This window comes from Schistocerca nitens, chromosome 4 (genome assembly GCF_023898315.1).
Source record: "Schistocerca nitens isolate TAMUIC-IGC-003100 chromosome 4, iqSchNite1.1, whole genome shotgun sequence".
NCBI classification, from domain to species: Eukaryota; Metazoa; Arthropoda; class Insecta; order Orthoptera; family Acrididae; genus Schistocerca; species Schistocerca nitens.
This window is the reverse complement of record NC_064617.1, coordinates 578,839,195-578,861,698: the sequence shown is the minus strand read 5'-3', so window position 1 is coordinate 578,861,698 and position 22,504 is coordinate 578,839,195. Positions and strand designations below refer to the sequence as shown.

Genomic DNA, 22,504 nt, shown 5'->3' with positions numbered 1-22,504 from the left:
GCATTAGTTATAGTTTTTGAATTATTATTCACTCAGGCACGAGTACAGTTTATGCTAGGGAACTAAAAATTTGGCGATTATTATAGCAAAATCCTATTTCATGACACAGTTCAATTAAGTTTTTATCATTACTATTTATTGGCGTCACCCTTTTCTTTCACACAATGAAATTAGTACTGGTGAGACGGTTTACAGTTTTACTTTAATAATAATTTTACTCCGAGCCCCCAGTAGCAGTAATGTAGGCTGCTATAATCGAAAGTTACTCAATAAACTCGAACAGAACCACAAGTCGCACTGTCCTCTTTGTTCTAGCAGTTTTGGCGCGAAATCACAGATCGACACATGTTCACTTACGCCGATGAATACCACGTAATTCGTACTCACACAAATAATCGTAGCACTTCCAGTTCACCAAATATATGCTTGCACACTTCCACAATACTCTTTGTCAAAATAAGTCGGCGCAAAAAAATTCTTACTCAAACGACCACATGAGCCACCCACCCACAAGTAGGGCTCGCTCACCACCCACCGGACAACTCCGCCACCCACACGCTCACCGGCTGCCGAACGACTAGCCCCAGGCCAAGAGGGCCGCTCGCTTATATAGGCTCGGATGTCTAGCGCTTTGGCTGTGCAGGTACCAATCTCACCAGTTAAGGTTACAATTTTTGACACATACATCCCTCAACAGAAATAAGTACACCATCAGAACTGTGCTAAAAAGTACATCCTATTTACTATGTTACATTAATTTCTAGGATTATTCTATCGCCCGTAAATAAAGTTTTATTTTTTGGAAAATCTTGACACTTATCGCAGATTTGTTTGTTTACATCTGTGCTGCAATGTTTTAACATAGAACTGCATATAGCACCGTTTTTAGACGTAATCTATAGCGATCTACACAATCCACTGCTCAGAATCTTCATATCTATAACAATTAATTAATTATAGGCGATAAATGTTAATAATAAATTGCAAACAATGAAAACTATTGCAAGTTAAATGTATGGTATGGCTTAACTAGTTTAAAATACGTGTGATGTCACACAAAATATTATATAGTGCCGTTCCTTACGGCATGAATTTTCTATAGAATTTTATAAACAGTTTCCCATCAATCTTTGTTTATTGCTTTTTATGAGCTCAATTATTTATGGATCTTAACATATGACTACGGCACTCGATCTGCTGTGACGAGACGTTTTTAATGAGCGCTCGCTCACATCTGTAAGCTGTTATTTACTATTTTTATTAATTTTTCAGTATTCGTGATATTAAACGATTTTCAAGTTACTATAACTTTTGGATCTCGTGACTTAAAATAAAGAACTATCTCTCAGAAGGTGCATATTGCTGACCACAATCCACGGCCGCATCGCTCTTCACCTTAAGTTATATGGTCTTCGCGTAATGCGCGAAAAACCAAACAATGCCTCACGCTGTAGTCCACGTGGCCACCCGGCTCGCTCTCCACAAAGCAATCCTTGCATACTAGACCTGTTCATCTAGTAATGGAGGGTCGTACTGCCACAAAGCCTTGATTGTATTACTATGGTATATAATGTACATTAAACCACTCATCAAAAGCCATGACCAATCTCTGAATGTTTTTAGGTATTTTTAGGGTCTCACTGTATGCAAGAAAAACTGGGACCACATTAAAAAACAAGAGAAGAATCCAAACTGCAGTGTTTTCAACAGGGTGTGGGTCGTCATTTAATATCAGAATGGAAAAGAAACACCGAAAGTAGCTAGCAATTAAGAGGCAAACATTTTAACGAACGGAATGAAGATTATTCTAACCAATGAAAAAACGATGTCACAGGAAAGAGTAACAGTAGAATGCTGAAATTAATAATCAAAAGTTATCTCACCGTGTAAAGATCAATACATGAGATATGATGTAGAAATGTTGGTGATTCATACAAGGTGTATTAAAGATATACATACAAATGAACGTAAGAAGCATGAGTGAAGAAAGTCAAAGAAGACAGCGAAGATTTTTTTTTTCAGGAAAACTTGTTCCTAAGGTTCTTTAGACGAGGGGCACGTGCTGCTGAAATATCTTGTTCCGCAACTCACCTACAGAAATGGCCGATTCTATCATGAGTCCTGCAGCACCCGACACCAGCGACTCCGCCATGACAAACAGCGCGATTTGTGATGGCGTGAACAGAAGCGCTACCCTGCTCACGATGTGTCCCACCAAGCAGGCAAACTGCTGTGGCCGACGTCCATACCTGCAACAAGAATGTAATGTCTTTCTTGCTCCTCGAAAATTACATTTCCTGATTTATTTCCTTATCTGTAAAATACGGACTGGTTATAATTAAAGTTCAGTTACTCACGGAGGCCCAATTCAGGCTGGAGATATCGTGTGGCAGCGAAAATTGATCGATATGCCAAGGCATTAATGCGAACTCGATTTACGCTGGAAGAAAATTAGTTCCAAGTTTGGCCACATGTGCAAATATGACGCTGTACAGTATCTCGTTGATGTGTCCGGTGCTCACACTGAACAAATTGCGTAAGCAGCGATTTACAGTAAAATTAACATTGTGCATTTCTCATTTATCTGACCTTTTCTGCCCACACCCCGATGCTAATCCAATACATGTGAGATGTTTACTACACGTTTTTCTTGCAATCACAGCGTCAGAATTGCACCTATTGGTAAAAACTGTTCCAGAGTCTTCCTGCGTAAATCGGTTTCGCATTAACGCGTTAGATTATCTACCAAGTTTCGAAGGACCTCTGTGACTGCACGTTAATTACAACCATCCTGTGTATCAAATAATGAGCAGGTTGGAACACGTAATAAGACCGTGCCGATAACTGACTATTTGCCGGTGTTACTTTCTGACAGGAGATCGGGGAGCTGCGACAGGTATTAAAGTTTACTTGCACGGTTGCTTATCTAAAGTAGTGATCTCATATAAGACGCCGACATGCTTTTGCTCAGAGCGTAATCTTGTTGCCAGTCGAAGACGACAACTAACTGGGAATTAGGAGAAAGTCTCAGAAATATTGTGATTACAATTTCCTAACTGTTGTACACTGCTGGCCACCGTAAATGCAACACCAAGAAAGACAAGAGGTAGCACAACAAAATTTATTTTGTAGATAACATGTTGACCAAGTATCAAATGATTACGTTTACAGACGTCTGTGGCATGTGGTTCCTGCCAGAATCAGTAGCCAGAGTAGCCGCCATTGTTGGAGATCACCGCTGCCACACGTCTCGGCATTGAGTCAAAGGGACGTTGGATGTGTGCCTGGGATACAGCAGCCCAAGCAGCTTCCACACGTTGCCAAAGATCATCTGGTGTAGCAGCTGGGGATGTAATCTGGGTCACTCGTTGAGCAACCATGGACCACATGTTTTCTATCGGCGAAATATCCGGAGAGCGAGCCGGCCAGGGAAGCAATTCAATCTGGTTATTGACGAAGAACCTTTGGACAATGCGTGCCACGTGTGGTCGCGCATTATCCTGTTGAAATATGGCTGTGGTCGAGCCCTGAAGGTAAGGAAGGACAACTGGCTCCAGCACCTCGGATATGTAGCGCCGGCTATTTAAAGTACCGGAAATGCGTACTAGAGGCGTGCGAGAGTAATATCCAATACCGCCCCATACCATAATACCCGGTGCAAGACCAGTGTGGCGGTGTATAATGCAGCTGTCCAGCGTCCTCTCTCCACGGTGTCTCTACACTCGAATCCGACCATCGTGGTGCTGCAGACAGAAGCGTTCCTCGTCAGTAAAGACAACGTCATTCCATTCTGCCGTCCACATCCGTCTGTCATCACACCATTGGCGACGGAGACGTCTGTGGTTCTGCGTCAATGGTAGACGAAGCAATGGACGTCTTGCGGACAGACCACTCTGCTGTAAACGGCGTCGAATGGTACGCGCAGACACTGGATGATGCGTTACAGACGCAATGTGCTGTGCTATGGTTCGGGATGTCACTGAGCGATCCGTCACTGCCATGCGCACAATTTGCCAATCAGCACGTGCAATGGTGCACCGAGGTGAATGCGATCGACCACGTCGGTCCGTCGTACCCTCCTGCATCCAACGGTCACATATCCGCATTACAGTTGTTTGGTTTCGTCCAACACGACTAGCGATTTCTCTGTATGATAAACCACAATCTCGGTAAGCCACTATCCTTCCTCTGTCGAACTCGGATACTTGATCAAACGATGTTCGCTGTTGTCTACGAGGCATAACTGATCGTCTTGTGAAACAACCACAAGGTAAACACACGTGCCGAACGTACACTCGTCGAAATCGCCAAGCCTTAAATGACGCTATGAGGTGGCGCCACAGGCGCGCGTGATGTGGGTCTGCGCTGAAATTCTAATTAGTTGCATATCTCATCGCTGCAAACCCATGGTGTAAATTTCACTTGATTCGGATGCTTCCTTCAGGGTGTTGCATTTACGGTGGCCAGCAGTGTATGATTGCCGGCCGTTGTGGCCGTGCGGTTCTAGGCGCTACAGTCTGGAACCGCGGTCGCGCGGTCCCAGACTGAAGCGCCTAGAACCGCTCGGCCACACCGGCTGGCTGCTGGGAAATAATTGTTAACAAAAAATATGATACGTTTCAGAGTAAATTAGCATTGAAGTCAGCCAATCAAATCGTTGCGTGCGCAAATTCAAGCGGCCGCCAGATACGGTGTCGCGAAACGTATTCTTCGCTTGGGTTGCTAAAACGGAACAAGAGAGTGATACAGAAACTGGAAATGGGCCGGTACTAGGAATCCAACCCGAGCCAAAGGCTGAGCTGTCTCGTGAGGTATCACCTACGCTATGAGACTAACTGACGCTAATTGTACCTGGCGGGCCACTTGAAATTGCACCCGGAGAGGCGCAACCCATCCAATTTTCTTCTTAACAGTTGTTTCACAGCGAAACCTACCGTACAACACCCTTATAAGCTTTTCAATCTGTTTGTGATTGCCCTGTACACACACGCTGGCTAAACTAGACTATAAATGTCAAAAGTAGTGTTCAAACTTGCAATAAACAATATCCGCTCTTTGACTAAGGAACTCACTTCTCCGTGACAGCGAGTTCCGTATAAATCTGTGACTTGTGAGCAGGTAATTGTTTTGAGCTTTTTTTAGCCGGAGTAGCACGCATAAGTATGAGCGTAATTATGTTTGTCAAAAAGATACTTAATCACTGTAAATATGTGTGTTTCTGTTATTCTGACTCTTAGTGAAGAACTTTGTCTTCTTGTCATCCAGATCATAAGGCACGACATTTATGAACAGTGTTAACGTAACAACCTGTCTTCTACATGCAGAAATGTTGTAGTTATTACCAATGAAAGTGATGGAGTCCGACAGTACTGACTCAAGCCTTTTTTATACGTGTCCCCAATGAGGTTCCTGATAGGTAAGCATCATCATCGTGATCAGTGTTCTCCCCCTAGCCAGGTTTTCACATGGTATCTCACCGTGCTCTCCTGTCTTCTGTCATCCTTTTCAAGTCCACGTAATTTCCGCTTCCCTTGTGTGGTCAGTCTTCCTTTCTCTCAATCTCTTCACACTATCTAGACCTACCACAGCGTCTCTTAGCAAGCATTTCTCTGTCTGTGCTCTCCTGTCTTCTGTCATCGTCTTCAAGTCCACATAAATTCCACTTCCCTTGATGTAGTCAATCATCTTGAATCTCTTCCATTCTCTCAATCTCCTTACACAAACTAGACCTTCCACAGCGTCTCTTAACAAGCATGTCTCTCTGGGCGGATGTCCCAACCAGCTCTTTTTTCCTTTCTCTTATAGTCTGCAGCAGTCTTCTCCTCTCATCAATCCTTTCCAACGCTCTTCCGTTAATCACTCCTTTTCTATAGCTTGTCGTCAACATTCTCCTCCTCATAGACGTCTCAAATGCTTCTAACTTTTTTCATACTCTTGTCTCAGTTCCACGTTTCTGCCCGATAGAGTGCCACACGCCAGACAAAGTATTTTCCTCACACCTTTATCTAGTTTTCCAAATAACAATCTCCTCTTTCTATTGAATGCCTCCTTCGCTCCAGCAGTGCGTGTTTTCACCTCCTGATAGCATCTCATGTCTTCAGTGATGGTGCTTCCAAGACAATATAGGGAAACACGAGTAATATACAGATAAATTCCATGATGATGTTATAGATCCCATGATGTGCTCCAAACTTTCAGGCGTGATGGTGGGGGGTGGGGGGGGGGTAAATATGTACCAATTAGAAGTAAGGCACATCGCCTGGAAAAGACTGAGTCGAAAGTTGTTAGGGAAAATTGTTTGTAAGCGAATATCTTCTGATTCTTCTGATAGTCGATCTCTTCTACTGCAAGCTATTGGGAGAATGTAGAGTGGATCGAAATAGGAAAGAAGTCCAGTAAACATGGACTCTAAAATGCATATCTTACGAGCTATGAACACTTGTTCAGTAAAAGAGATGTGTTTCACAGTAGCAAAGACGAACAAGCGCTCGTAACTCTTAAGGTTTGCACATTTGAGCTCAGACTTACAAGACTTTTCTCTCTTGTTTTGACCCATAATACATCCTCCCAAAATATCGAAAGCAGGGGGACTGCAGTAGAAGACGTCCACAGTCAGCAGTATTAAAACGTTTTTCGCATACGGCTTTGGGCTCAGTCGTTTCCTGACGTGAAAGTTCGTGACATCATCACGGACTCTGTGTGTGTAGTAGGTACAAGAATTTAAGGGCAGAGAATAAGACAGGAAAACCAAGTAATATTCTTCTAGGTTTCAATACTTACATAGCTATAGTAATGAAGAACATTAAAGAAAATTTAGAATTAGCATTAAAATTAAGGGTGAAAGGATTCAGTGATTAGATATGTTGACGGTATTGCTATCCTCTATTAAAGTGAGTAAGTCTTAGAAGACAGTGAAGCATACTATGAGGAGATGGCTAACTAGGGTGGAGTACAGCTTTTTAATAAGAAGCTGTTGGTAAATAGTTGAGTCCTTAACCTACATTTTATCTCTGTCCGGAACTCAACAATCCGACATGCTGCACTATAACTGGTGCATGGTATCTCAAAAGGTAGTATATAGAAATGGCTCGTTATAGACTGCATTGTTCTGTTCCTATTTTGTGCTGACAACGCAGTTAATGAAGCAGATTATCTTGTGCTAGTTCTGTATCTAATTCCTTTGTGATTTGGCTATCAATTACAGATCTTTTCCAATCAGAGTAGTTTACTATCACAGGTCACTGGACGTGTCACATTTCCAGAACGATACCTCATTCGTGTGTTTGATATGTAATAGTCGTTCCATTATCTCGCCTTCCAGATGTTATAATACACACTTGGATTTCTTCTCTTTTTTCATCTCAAAGAATATCTTTACCAGACTCTTCTGAAATCAGAGTAAAAATTATTGATGGGAAAAATTAAATCAAGATGAAGATTATTAGTATCACAAGTGCTCACATACTGAATTTGTCTAAAAAAATGCTTTGTTCTTCCCTTACATAGCTCTTTAAGACCAATTATTAGTCTTGTTGCAGGTTAGTGAACTTGTGAAACACCTTTTGGAACACCCACGACCTATACTCCCGCTCTTTCATGTAATACACTACTGGCCATTAAAATTGCTACACCACAAAGATGACGTGCTACAGACGCGAAATTTAACCGACAGGAAGAGGATGCTGTGATATGCAAATGATTAGCTTTTCAGGGCATTCACACAAGGTTGGCGCCGGTGGCGACACATACAACGTGCTGACATGAGGAAAGTTTCCAAGCGATTTCTCATACACACACAGCAGTTGACCGGCGTTGCCTGGTGAAACGTTGCCGTGATGCCACGTGCAAGGAGGAAAAATCCGTACCATCACGTTTCTGACTTTGATAAAGGTCGGATTGTAGCCTATCGCGATTGCGGTTCATCGTATCGCGACATTGCTGCTCGCATTGGTCGAGATGCAGTGACTGTTAGCAGAATATGGAATCGATGGGTTCAGGAGGGTAACACGGAACGCCGTACTGGATCTCAACGGCCTCGTATCACTAGCAGTCTGGATGACTGGAATCTTATCCGCATGGCTGCAACGGATCGTGCAGCCACGTCTCGATCCCCGAGTCAACAGATGGGGACGTTTACAAGACAACAACCATCTGAGCGAACAGTTCGACGACGTTTACAGCAGCATGGACTATCACGAGACCGTGACTGCGGTTACTCTTGACGCTGCTTCACAGACAGGAGCGCCTGCGATGGTGTACTTAACGACGATCATGGGTGCACGAATGGCTAAACGCCATTTTTTCGGATGAATCCAGGTTCTGTTTACAGCATTATGATGGTCGCATCCGTGTTTGGCGACATCGCGGTGAACGCACATTGGAAGCGTGATTCGTCATCGCCATACTGGCGTATCACCCATCGGAGAAGGTATGGGGTACCATTGTTTACACGTCTCGGTCACCTCTTGTTCGCATTGACGGCACTTTGAACAGTGGACGTTACATTTCAGATGTGTTACGACCCGTGGCTCTACCCTTCATTCAATCCCGGCGAAACCCTGCATTTCAGCAGGATAATGCACGAACCCATGTTGCAGGTCCTGTACGGGCCCTTCTGGATACAAAAAATGTTCGACTGCTGCCCTGGCCAGCACATTCTCCAGATCTCTCACCAATTGAAAACGCCTGGTCAATGGTGGTCGAGCAACTGGCTCGTCATAATACGCCAGTCACTACTCTTGATGAACTGTGGTATCGTGTTGAAGCTGCATGTACACGCCATCCAAGCGCTGTTTGACTCCATGCCCAGGCGTATCAAGGCCGTTATTACGGCCAGAGGTGGTTGTTCTGGCTACTGATTTCTCAGGATCTATGCACCCAAATTGCATGAAAATGTAATCACATGTCAGTTCTAGTATAATATATTTGTCCAATTAATACCCGTTTACCATCTGCATTTCTTCTTGGTGTAGCAACTTTAATGGCCATTAGTGTAATTTCGTCTGTTCTGTTTCATTCCTTCACTAAAATGCTGAGATATTTCATAAGTTCCTTTTATGGTCACTTCTTCGGTATTTATTCCTCAAAACAATTGTTTACTTACCTTTTCCGAATCATCCGCAATGAGTTCAGTTATACTAGTGTTAACAGTTTCAGAGATGTTCTACTTCACCGAAATCTTACAAAATGTGATAATATCCTATTTAATTGTATGTTCCTTTTCGTTTATCATCTTGAATTTCGAGCCGATTTTATCACCGTTATGTTGCATCCGGTTTCCATATCCACACCTCGGTATGCTTTGCAGTTGAGTATCTGCTTTCCATATACTCGTGTCTATATACGTCTGCTCATCAATTAGTCTAACGTTTGCTTCTCTAGTCTCTGTATAAATACAGATTTTGCTTCGATTGTTAGAGAAGAGTGTTCTTTACAACCAAGTGAAACCAAACGCAGAACATTTTCGTTTATCCTCCTCCCCTCCCTCCTCTCATATCGACATTCAAGAATAATGTTAACACTCTTTCATAACACTCTGTTGTAATTGCAATCCTGCTCCACATTATTTTATCAGCTCCTCAACTTCTTCAGCTATCATATATCTTGTCATGAGGACAAGTTAAAAGTCATGGTGTTCGGTGTTCGCTTCATTTAAGGGCTGAGATGCATAAAAATAAAAGAAATCGGGCGTCTGTAAACCTGATACTACGCCATTCCTAATTTTCGTTATTCTTACAATTTCAGTAGTTCCTACTTTTTCATCTTTCGGTTTGACGCCATTTGTCCCTAGCATGTATAAATCCAAACTTGTTATGTTATCGGCTTGTTTTTTGTGTCATGCTGCTGCATATAATGTTCTCCCGAGCAGCTCCATGTTACTACACGTATGTGGCATCAACTAACTTCACATGTAGGACGGTGTACTGGCCAGCTTAACTCCCAAGAAACTTTGGTATTCCCATAAAAAATGTGATTTCTTCCATGCTGATTCCGCAAACGTCTTGTAAATCTACTATAAATACAAGTTTTCGCAGTTCTACGCAATTTCAGAGTACTAAGCCGTGTTTTATGCATGAACGCCACAGTGCCGTGCTGTCTAGTAATACGAGGGTTGTCCAGAAAGTAAGATCCGATCGGTCGCTAGACGGAAACCACATCGAAAATCAGAAACATTTTATTTGCAAGAGTTAGCTACACTTTCCAGACACTTCTCTACATAGTCGCCGCTCCGTTAGACAGTTGTCAGAGCGTTATAGATGACTGGGTGTTGTGTGCTGTCTTTAGGTTAGTTAGGTTTAAGTAGTTCTAAGTTCTAGGGGACTGATGACCATAGATGTTAAGTCCCATAGTGCTCAGAGCCATTTGAACCATTTGAAGAGCTTTATACCAAATTTCCAACACCATCGTCATAGAAGGCAGCCACCTGTGCTTTCCGATAATTCTCTACGCTGGTCTATGGGGCGTAGCCTGCGCCCAAGTGTTGTCTTCGTATCCAGCGTTTCATGTGAACAGAGATGAATCTCAGACGAGCCAATTAGGACTGTGTTGTTGGTGATCGAACACTTTCCATCAAAAAGGCTGCAGGAGCGTCTTCACTGCCCCTGCAGAGTGCAGCTGAGAATTGCCATGAAGAAGGAAGTGCGTGACAGTCGTGTTAGGCGGGCTCCATTTATCAAGGCGAAGCCTCTCAGTAGGCCCTCCTAGTTGGTGGGAAACCTCGTTGTTCTAGGCACCTTTACTCGCTCACAGTGCGTTCACAACTGAAAAGAGCGTCCTGATGCGATCGACGGTCATACAAGAGACACTACCCAACACATCTATGTAAAGCTTCATCGGGTTTCCACTGTGGTGTCCATTTTTACACGTCGTGGTGAGAACAATATCGGCTGGGATTGTATACCGTTGAGTGGAAAGATGTGTTTTGTAAACAATATTTAATGTAAAATTACTGAATGCCTTGCATTGTCATATTTTGTGAATCTGTGTACGATATGTTTACTTGTCATTATATCCAAATTTTCTTCCCTAGTTATGTCCCTGACACTCCCTGTAAATGCCGGCCGGTGTGGCCGAGTGGTTCTAGGCGCTTCAGTCTGGAACCGCGCGACCGCTACGGTCGCAGGTTCGAATCCTGCCTCGGGCATGGATGTGTGTGATGTCCTTAGGTTAGTTAGGTTCGAGTAGTTCTAAGTTCTAGGGGACTGATGACCACAGCAGTTAAGTCCCATAGTGCTCAGAGCCACTCTCTGTAAATAATGAGATATACGTTACTTCTGCTTCAGTTCTCCTTTTACAATTATACTGCACTGAGAAATAACAGAAATGAGTATAAGTGCATGCATTTAGCTTATTTGGAAATTTGTGGTAAGGTCTTATGGGACCAAACTGCTGAGGTCATCAGTCCCTAAGCTTACATACTACTTAATCTAAGTTAAACTAACTTACGCTAAGGACGACACACACACCCATGCCCGAGGGGAGGACGCAAACCTCCTACGGGGGAAGCCGCGTGGACCGTGACAAGACGCCTGAGACCGAGTTTCTACCCCACACGGCTTAGCTTATTTGACTCTGCTGATGTATCTCTGTACCAGTGGTATAATTATTGCATTTCAGATAAGCAATGTGACTGTAGCCACCCCTCTCCAGCCATTATCTTGGCAAGAACTAACATATGCACATTACATCATCGTTATGCTACGTAATTCTTGTAATAGTTCGCACTTACAGTCACTTAACAAATACGTACTTGGATTCTTACCTTCAACATGTTTAAGTACTGCCACATAAAGTGTATTTAGGTGTACACCAATTTGCGATGCATTATTTATTTCATTAACTAATGTGACGTTATAATATATGTGTCATATCATCCGTTATTATGTACAAGATTAACTTACACTTTTTGGTACGCCAGCAAAACATGTAATATACAAAGACGTACGTTATGTATAATGATCTGTGTTATCTTTGAATGTATCTTTGCTAGGAATTAGTACAACTGATTTCAGCCTCGGTTTGCGTGTGAAACTGTTTTCTTTCAGGAATGATATGACGTTTTAATACGATTCTAGGACGCTGTTTTCGCTTTTAGATTGTAATTAGGATAGATTATTGCACACATGGCTTCATACGCTGAATGACTTTTCGATTGTATGTCATATCAGATACGACATATCGCAAAATACTTACATATAAGTAAGTAAGATGGATTCTATTGAATTCAAACACAATTCTGGTTATGTTTAATGGTTTTTGACGACGTGTGTATTCAATGGAATACTCGTCGAAGTTGATGCATTCTTTTGTACGTGCTTAAAAAATGACTCTTCGTCGAAACTGGTAAGTCGCACAACGAATAAAGGATACTATTGTACGGCATACTTTGAATAATATTTGCTTACACTACATTTTTGGAGGCTGTTGATCAACATATAAACAAATTGTTATGTTTGTGTGTGTAAAATTATTCACTCCTAAATAAAGTAAAAAGAAACAAAGACAATAGTTTCGACTGGGACTTACTGTTAGAGTGTTCTTAGCTTAATCGTGTGAAAGACTTAAAAATGTATGGGCTGGTTATGTATCTAGGAATCTTCAATGATTGAATGCAAGAATTTTAGCGGATCCCTATAACGTAGCGTTAAATACATTCTGATCAAGGTATGCCATGAATAATGAGCATCTCGAACACATTTACGCAGTAATGGACTATGCGCGCTGCACAAAATAAATTTCCACCACCTCTCCTACCATATAATCTCACGCGAGAACACCTGAGATAAGATGATGGACGAAAGATGTTTGGTGGATCTCAACGGAGAACTTCCGAGATCATGCACTACGAAAGAAGGATGTTTGACTATGAATCACACTGATATTGTCACATTGATGTATGCTAAACACGCAAAATAACATAATGAAAACTGAGTGATACCTTAGCTCCTCCATGTAGAAGGCGAATTTATCTTAACGACCGCATACACACCACTGAAGTGTTTTGGTAGAATGTTAGGTATAATAAGGAAAAATAGTCCATATAGAAATAATGGAAATTTATCGCTCCCCTGAATCAGACATAACACTCTCACTGTATTGATGATTGTATCATAACTTCCCAGTCTTGCGGCGAAAGACAGATATTATTTGTTTCTAACAGTAACCATTCATAGAGAGATGTTGGAAAACTGTCTATCATAGTGAAAGAAAGTCCAAGAGGTAGTTAGAATAGAAAGATTTGTTTTATTACATGTCACCCAGGTAGCCGAACAGGAGTCCCAGGAGCACACCGATGTTCTGCGCGTAGAACATGACGTCACTAACGATGTGCTTGTCGTCGCAGACCCAGTTCATCTGTGACGGCACCGTCAAAGAGTACCACGTGTCGTCGTACTCCCAGCCGTGCTGGCAGGGTACCGTAGGGGCAGCGTCCAGGGCGCTCCCGTTGTACATCCGACACTTGCTGAATGTTCCTCGTTCCCTGCGTCACAGACATAATGTTGACAACTGCGACGTTCCTCGTCGCAGATATTCTGCTCAATATTAATGCGTTGAGGACTATGATATCAAACAAAAGAAGCAACTCTAGAGTAAAATCCATAAACATGTAGAGAAATTTGGTATGCATACTACAAAAAGAACTGAACACGTGGTCTGCTTTATCGCAGGTAAGTGCTATTTGCGCTAGGGGCTTTCAATAAATAATGCAATATATTTTTTTTGCCAGTTTTGGTTGAAAAAATGCAGAATTTGCTGTGGACATGTTGGTTTATTACCACTTCAGCTCCTTTAGTTTCATCAAGTTCCGATAGGTGGTGAGACCATGCGTATGTTTCAAAATGGCGCCAGTAACGGAGGTGAGCACCAAGCACGGAGCTGTCATTGAGTTTTCTTTTTTTTTCGTGGAAAACCAGAGCATTGCAGATAGTTAGAGGCGTTTGCAGAAGGTCTACGGAGACCTTGTAATGAATAAAAGCACGGTCAGTCGTTGGGCGAAGCGTCTGTCATCATGGCAACAAGGTCACGCGAACCTGCCCGAACACCCGCGTACCGGCAGGTCGCATACGGGTGTGACTCTTTGAACGTGCGGACAGTCTGATTCGAGCTGATCGACGGATCAAAATGAAACGCCTAGCTGCTCGACCTTACAGACGTCTCTGTAGGTAGTGCTGACAAACTCGTCCGCGAGTTGGGGTACTCAGAGATGTATGCTCCCTGGAGTCCTCTCCGCCTAACAGAAGACCATAAAGAGTAATGAAGGACCATCTGTGAGAAACTGCATGCTCGTTACCAGGCTGATCGTAACAATTTTTCCTCGAACAGCCTCACAGGTGATTAAACATGACGTCACCACTTCGAACCGGAAACAAGACGCCAATTCATGGAGCGGCGGTACACCATCTCTTCTCCGAAAAGAAGTCCAAAGCCTCACCTTCAGCCGGTAAAGTCATGGCGACGAACTTTTGAGACTCTGAAACGGTTGTTCTGTTTGATGCCCTCCTTCATGGTTTCGCGATCAACGCTGAAGCGTTTTGTGCTGCCTGCAGGAAACTGAAGAAACGTTTCAGCTTGTTCGTTGCCACAAAAATGGCAAACGAATTGAATTCCTCTTCCTCATCCACCTTCCTGTTCGTCCGGGTGTCGCACCTTCGGACTTCCATCTGTTTGACCCAGTAGTCTGCAGGAAGCATAACGTGGATGATGGGAAGGTTACTGATGCAGCAAGACGTTGGCTGCAACGACGACCAGTAGAGTGCTACCATGCGAGCATATAGGCCCTCCCAGCAAGGTGGCGCAAGGCCGTCTCATTGAATGGAGATTATGTTCAAAAATAGGGTAGACAAAAGAGAGGGTAGACAAAAGAGAGGGTAATAATGTGGTGTATTGGAATCCTGAATAAAATCAGCCTGCTTTCAGAAAAAAATGTGTTGCATTATTTATCGAACGCCTCTCGTAATTGTATTGATGTAATGCCATTTCGTTTAAACGTTGAACCGGAGTCTGCATTTTATATTTCGTTCTTTGCTTTGCACTAATATCACTCTATATATAAATAAAACATAATGTATTCGAGGCGGGGGCGCAGATTCTAGATTGGGTTTAATTCGGAGAGTTTGGTGACCAGGGGAGTACGGAAACCTACCATCGTGCTCTTCGAACCAGGCACGTACACTATGAAGTGTGTGACACGTTGCATTGTCCTGCTGGTAGATGCCATATGCTGGGGATAAACAAACTGCACATTCCGGGATGAAATAACCCAAGAAAAGATGCATACTTGTGTTGATCCATTATGCCTTCCCGACTGATGATAACATTCCCCATACCATAACGCTCGCTCCTCCTGCCTGGACCCTTCCAACAGTTGTTGAGGGTGTTTATTTGCCTTGAGACGTTTCACGCTGTACACGACAATGGCCACCTGTCTGGCGGAGCATAAAACATGAGATCTGAGAAGGCCATCTCTCACCACTCACTGGAGGGCCGGCAGCGGTAGTAGCGTTCAAATTCCAGCATTCATCACTGATGAGCAGCGGTCACGGCGGGTGCATGAGCACCAGTGTTCGGTGAACGGAAGGCACTATTGGCTACCTCTTGGTTCATCTGGACAGTCAGGTGCTCTACAGTTGCACGTCTATTTGCCTGTACTCATCTCTGCAGCTGTCATTCATCCCTGTCATCTATGGCCCATGGTGCACCACAGTTACCTCTGAGTCAGTGCTGGATCGCGCCTCTTTACCATGCGTGATGTACTTAAATCTCGGCGGCACGCAAACAGTTTACAAACTTAGCCATTTCGGAAATGCTTCCACAGTTGACCCGAAAGGTAACGATCATGCCCTTGACGTCAGATAAATCGCTCCGTTTCCGTATTACGACGATGACTGCACTATTTTCTGAGTTCCTCAGACTCGCTTTACATACCCTCCACTGCTCGCGATGGCATCTGGCGTCTGTGAGCGATTACGTACGTCGACGTCGAACATTGGCGGCGGTCACATTAATGTGACTGAACCGTGTACTATAACACTGAAAACGATGATAACTGTATCTATCGCCAGTGGAAAGATACTAGGCACGTTGGACAAAAAAAGTAGCCACGAGACATCACGTTAGTTCCCTGAAACACCACCTCTAGCAGTGATCATGGCTTCAACTCGACGATGAATAGGCACTGAAGAACGATTCTCCAGTCATACCATATCTGGCTGAAACCACTCACTGACTCCCACAGAGCTACTAAATTATCGGGAAATACACTGCTGCGTCTCATCTGCTGCTCCACACAGTTCCAGACATTTTCTACGGGATCAAGATTAACTTAGCGGAGCAATCGTTGTGCTCGTTAAACCAGGAACATATGTATGCGGCTATCTGAACATGGGTGTTGTCATCTTGGAAGGCACGAGTGCCCACTCGTTACTCATCATGAGGACCTAGAAGAAAGGCCAACGCTTGATCAGCAATAATGTTCATATAAATCTCTTGGTTCGTATTCACGGAAATGTAAATGAGTGGGCTCGAGTCACAGTACGAGAAACATACCCAAAACATCACAGAATCGTCTCTATCCTCAACTACGCCTTCCACAGAGAGCGGGTTAAATGCCTTTTTGGGCCGTTGGTACATTGGACGCATTGCATCATTTGAAAGGAGGCAGTACCGCTGCTTGTCGGACCACACAACACGCCCACAGTCAACCAAAATCCAGCTTCTTTGTTGTTTGGGTCATTGAAGACGCAAAACTTCATGTATAGCTGTGAGAAATAGCTATTTTTGAGGCCCCCGATTCCAAATGTCCGTTGTCGGGTCTGCATCCTAAAGTCACAGACAAGGTGTAACACTGGTCTTCTGCCCCTTTCATTTAGGATATCTTCAACTACACTGTTGTTATGCTAAGTTATTTAGCTGGGAGGGGCACACCAATTCGTGTAGACACATTGGACAGTCTAACTGATAAAAAACAAACGGAGAAAATTGTTTCACGATGATGTCTTGGGAAGGATCAAGCACAGTAGCTTTTTTTTCTGCCATACTCTCAGACCTCCGCTGCGTCCCATCTTACTACGTTTCTTGCACTAAAACGACGACCATATTTACATTACTTCACTCTCATGACTTACGTGATCGGTGGAGACTCACATGGCCCTCTGGGGCCAGTTCTGCACCATCTACTGCCCTCCAAAGCGAGCAGTGAGTTATTGTAACTGGTTACTCAATTTTGTCTCTTGAACTTATTTGTTGTCCTATTCCCGTCCCTCTGGGTGACTGTACGCCGTGTCCTGATACGGCAGGATACACAGGAACCGACTAAATACTTCCAGTTAGGTTACGCATTGTACTTCTCACATTTTTTTGTCGTGTGACAGCTGCAGAACGAGACCTTAGACGCTTGCCCTAGCGCAAAGGCCGATTTGTTGCAATTCCCATTTGCGGGGGAGGAGCTCTCCGTATCGAACGTAGCATCCATCTGTCTTCAGCTGCTCGTTTCTCACGATAGTTATGTGTCTTGCTCCTCTCCCTGTTTTAAAAGTATTGTATTACGTTGTTTTTCACTCTTCTGGTATATGGTACGCTTAGCAAACGAAGTACGGGTGCAGTGATCGTTACTTCGTGTTCGAAATTATTAATCTCTTCGTGGTCGTGTGATTTTATTCATTCCTTAGAGTACCGAGCAAGGTGACACAGTGCTCAACACATTGGACTTGCTTTCGGAAGGACGACGGTTCGAATATCCATGCAGCCATCCAGATTTAGGTTTTTCGTGATTTCTCTAAATCGCTTGAGGCAAATGCCGGGACTGTTCCTTCGAAAGGGCAGAGCCTATTTCCTTCCCTATCCTTTCCTAATCTGAGCTTTTGCTCTGTCTTTAATAACTTCGTTGTCGACGGGACGCCAAAATCTTTTTTTCCTTCCTTCCAATCCACAATACATGATTATGTAATCACCTACATGTATTTTGCTTTTTCTTTTTTTATATGGATTCATAATTAATCGCTAATCCATAACACATAATTACGTAATCACCTTCATGTACTGTACTTTTAATTGTTTCTCTGGCTCCATGATTAATTACTAGAGCATTTTACCTTACATATTTTACTTATTCTGTCGGTTAATTTATTTTTACCCTCTTCCTGTCTTTCATACTAACTTATACTACGTATTTCACTTCAAATTTCAATCATTATGTTTGCCCTGTCATTTCATTTAGGAAGTTGATACACCATACCAGGTAATGGGACAGTCCAGTAGATTCGTTGCTAAGATTAGAGGACACAATATGAGATTTGTATATCGCATTTTATTGTAAGAGCCTTACCAATTTCCACTATTTAACTTTCTTTCTTAGTCAATCCATGGCTATCTTTTATTATGCTTCACCTCGTGAAATGTACCTAAGCTCAAGTGAACGAAGACAATAACAGCGATCAGTCATTGTTGTTGTTGTCTTTACTACAGGGGTCTTCAAGATGGCGTAGAGAAACGTCGAAACTGGTCGAATAAATAAATTACTTTCAAAATATAGGAGGCTGAAGGTGTTTTTAGTTTCACATGTTATATTGAACAGACGACCTCCCTCAACCGTCTTGTACAAAGATGGACTTATGGAGACGTTTAGACAGTGTTCGCTTTTATCTCATTATACTACTGCTAATACGTATTTCAGTTTGTGAAATTTATGTGATTTGTTAATTTCCATACAAAGAAATGTAGAAATATTTCGAAACATATTTGAAGCATCTGAATTCATTGTTGGAGTGAGAAAGTACCTAGCTGTTCTTCTGTTAGTAGAACTTATAAGGAAATTTCATCCAAACCCTAAATTAAGAGAATGATGTGATGCATCCTGATAGTGCGAACATATCAGGCGAAGGGTAGGGAGAAACCGCAAATGAATACGCAAAAGAGAGGTAGAGAAAAAGAGAGCCAGAGAGAGGGTGAGAGAGAGAGAGAGAGAGAGAGAGAGAGAGAGAGAGAGAGAGAGAGAGAGAGAGAAATGGTTGTTGAGAGCAAAGTGAGTTCTTACCAACTCACCATATGTGAAATTAGTGTGTGGACGAAAACAATAAAAAAATCTTTCGTTCTCTTCTATTTGGCCTACGGAGAAAGTTACACTCTCAGATGCTTCCCTTTAGTCAATTCAGATGTCTTGTTCTTCGTAATGTCACTATGTTAGTGTAGTAAATGCTTACAGTTTTCCATATTATTTCTCTCAAAAAGATCGACAAAATTTGATGCAACTCTGATATTTTTAAAAGAGTATATTGTCTCAGCTACAGCAAAGACAGAATGCTGTCAGTTTGTAATTCATTAAATACATGTCTTACTTGGGGATAGTGACGCTCTTCCACTCATAAAGTGTAAAGTTGGTGTGCTCTCTGCCTGGAACGTAACACCAGTGGTCGGGAGTCTGCATAGCAAAATTGTACGTGTGGACACTCAGGATGTTGATGATTGGACCAAAGCAATTGAAAACAATGTTTAATCTCTTCTGGAATTTTCCTCTAGAGCCGATGGCGTCCAGGATGTCCTCAAAAGCTGGTACAACCATTAGATCTTGATGGTGTTCGGCAGTCTGCTGGACAGCCTGTAATCGAAGAAGGTATTATCAACTGCACATCTCAGTAACAAACCTACCTATTGACTGAAAAATCGTGGGTAGTTAATATCGGTGACACTAACTTTACTTGAAACCATCTAGAAGTATTTATCAAAATGTGAAAAGAAATAAAATGCCCTGCGTCACCATACATTTATGATAAACATGATATTGAATTACAAAATTTGAATTACGTGAGTTTTAAACTGATTTCGTTGAATACTGCGTAATGATATGAAAAGAATTATAAATCAGTTGTGTTGACAGATCGAGCGGCGCGGTCTATTGCCCGACGAATTCGTAGCAGTTCTGAAGCGAATGCCATGAAGTGTTCCCTTCAGTTTAGAAATCGAGTTGAACTCACGAGGGCTTAAGTCAGGGAGTGCAGTAGGTGGTATAGCATTTAGCAGCCCCATCAGTCAAACAAATCAGTAACAGCTTGCACTGTACGTGCAAAATGATGGTCAGGTTCTGCAAAAAGAGTCATCACTTCTGACTCTATGCTGTTCACTTTTGGAACACAATCTACTACTAGCTTAAAGACAGAAGTGATAACAGTAACGAAATTTTTTTTTTTTTGTTTTTAGTAAAAGTAGTTTGAGCATGACCTTTCTGGCGCGCGAATTTATTCACGGTTTTGTTGAGTTGGTTTGACTACCCCACAAACTGTGAACGGCGTTACTAATGATGTCTTAATGGCATAAAAGGCTTTCTATGATAATTTGGATACGTGTCAGGTCATACAACTTCATGTTGACTAGATCCCAGGATAGCCCAAATCGTGAGAGGCAGAGGTTAGTTAGACGGCCTGAGATGGCCTGCGGGCGTAGATCATCGCATACAGGGCAACTTGAACTTGATGGGATAGAAAATGACGTACAACAAAACGTATCGAATGCAAATCACGAAACCGAACGAAGTGACAATGCAGAGGGAATGGTGGCAATTTCGTGATTGGAATCTCAGGTTGCGACCGCATAAAACCGAACAGATGACGGATCTAGTGGTTCAGAAACAGAATCAGAGGACGTGCAACTTCGGTACGTTGAGGCAAATGTTGTAATTCTGAATCAAACGGGATAGTTTCCTACGGAAAGAATGTGTTTAAGTGCGTTAGCACTATGCACAGAAGTCGGTGCGAAGTCACATGAAAGACGCGAAAGGCAAAGTTTACACGAAATGGTGATAAAGGACGATGGCGAAGAGTCTGATAGTGTATTCGCAATGTTGAAGCAACTCACTGTAGTTGTCAAGCAAAGTAACGCATAGTTAGAAGACTTAAAAACAGAAACAAATGCAGGGTTAGAAGACTTAAAAACAGAAACAAATGTTTCTATAAATGATCTCAAATTTGAAACCAATGGAAAAGTTCACAAAAAAGTTAATGAACAGTTTACTGAAATCCGGAAAGATGCGAGAGACTAGCGCGAACTACTTCAATCGCTTATGGCCGATCAGAAAAAGATGAGTACTGACATTGGCCAGGTGCAGGCTGCAGTGTCTAATATCAACCAAAGAGTTGATAATTTAGCACGTAAGGCGTCTGGTAAGGCGCAACAAATCGTGGAAGAACTCAATGTCAGAAAACGTGTCACGCGAGCGGCGTTAAAAAGATTCGATAGATGCATTGTAAACATCGTCTCGAAAAATAAGCAGCACTATGAAAAGATACGTACAGAACTGAAGCAGTGTATTGAGAACCGTGCAGAAAAAATGGTGAGGCGACGGAATCGACAGTATCATATGACATAGTGGTGGAAAAAAATCCAGAGGTAACCAAGTCCGTTATGCAGTCTTTCGTGTCAGTTGCGGAGACCCGGAAAGGTCATGAGATTCCACCTGTATGTCCACAAGATGTTGAGTTAGTATTTCACGATCAGAAACATAAGCAAATGGTAGAAGTACAGCTGAGAGAGGTGAGCGAAGCAGGTAATGTGTGTTCACAGCAGACAAAGATGCGTGAAGCGGTAACTGCGCGCATATCAACAGACCGGCAGCCGACCCTCTGAACGTACGTGAACGACTCGATAACAGAGCAGTTTACTGCGCCACACATACCAAATTCTCAATTTTCGAGTTACGGTACAACAGTTCATATACCGCTGGTCAATATGAAGCAAGTACAAAGACGAAACACTGATCCAGTAACGGGAAATTTAAACATATCTTCCAGTCCGATACACGAGGAAAGGTATGGTTTAGATAATTGCACCGCCCTACGTAGATGCGATGCTAGATGGCACTCATATATGTCGTCTCAGGATCCAAATGCGATAGTAAGAATAAAGGAAAACATGACGCAATTGGAGGGAACGGAAAATGTTGCGAAAACACAAACGCCATATGGTGCAATAGAAAAATTTGACAATGATCATATTTTGACAGTCAGAAATTTTCAACATTACAGAGAAAACGGGAACGTCTTGCACCCCCGCAGGTTTATACATCAGTTCCAAATCAGTTTACCAGAACATTGGTCACTTAGCCATAAACTTGAATTCATTTTTGGTCATATGGAAGGCGCAACAGCGGAAACGATGCAAAGAGTCGCCGCAAACTGTCAGTCGTATGAACAATTTAAGTCTGCATTCTTGGAGCGATACTGGTCCGTGGAAACCCAAAATAGGATTAAATGTGAACTGTTACAGAAGGCGTCGTTTGAAAATTCGGGAGAAAAGAAGCCAGTTAGATTTTTGAAGAAATGACGAAAAAGAATCAGTCTTTAGACAATCCATACAGTGTTTGGGAACTGATATGTGTGTGCACAATGAAGTTACCCTTGCGTTATCAGCAATCGTTGGTTAGCAGAGCTGGAGATAATATATATGCATTTAAAGGGATGTTAAGAGAACCTAAATTCATCTTCAGTGAAGATGACGTGAAGAAACAACGTGCACTGAG

At 42.6% G+C, this 22,504-nt stretch overlaps 1 protein-coding gene across 1 annotated transcript in view; it reads right to left on the bottom strand.

Moving 5' to 3' along the window:
- Positions 1-22,504, bottom strand: part of LOC126252450 (solute carrier family 22 member 7-like) — a 170,676-nt gene that overhangs the window by 106,030 nt on the left and 42,142 nt on the right. Inside the window, exons 2-4 of the mRNA XM_049953344.1 lie at positions 19,332-19,591; positions 13,250-13,480; positions 2,092-2,249 (exon numbers count right to left, since the gene is read on the bottom strand). Coding sequence (XP_049809301.1) covers positions 2,092-2,249; positions 13,250-13,480; positions 19,332-19,591 — 649 coding nt within the window. The remainder of the gene's footprint in view (positions 1-2,091; positions 2,250-13,249; positions 13,481-19,331; positions 19,592-22,504) is intronic.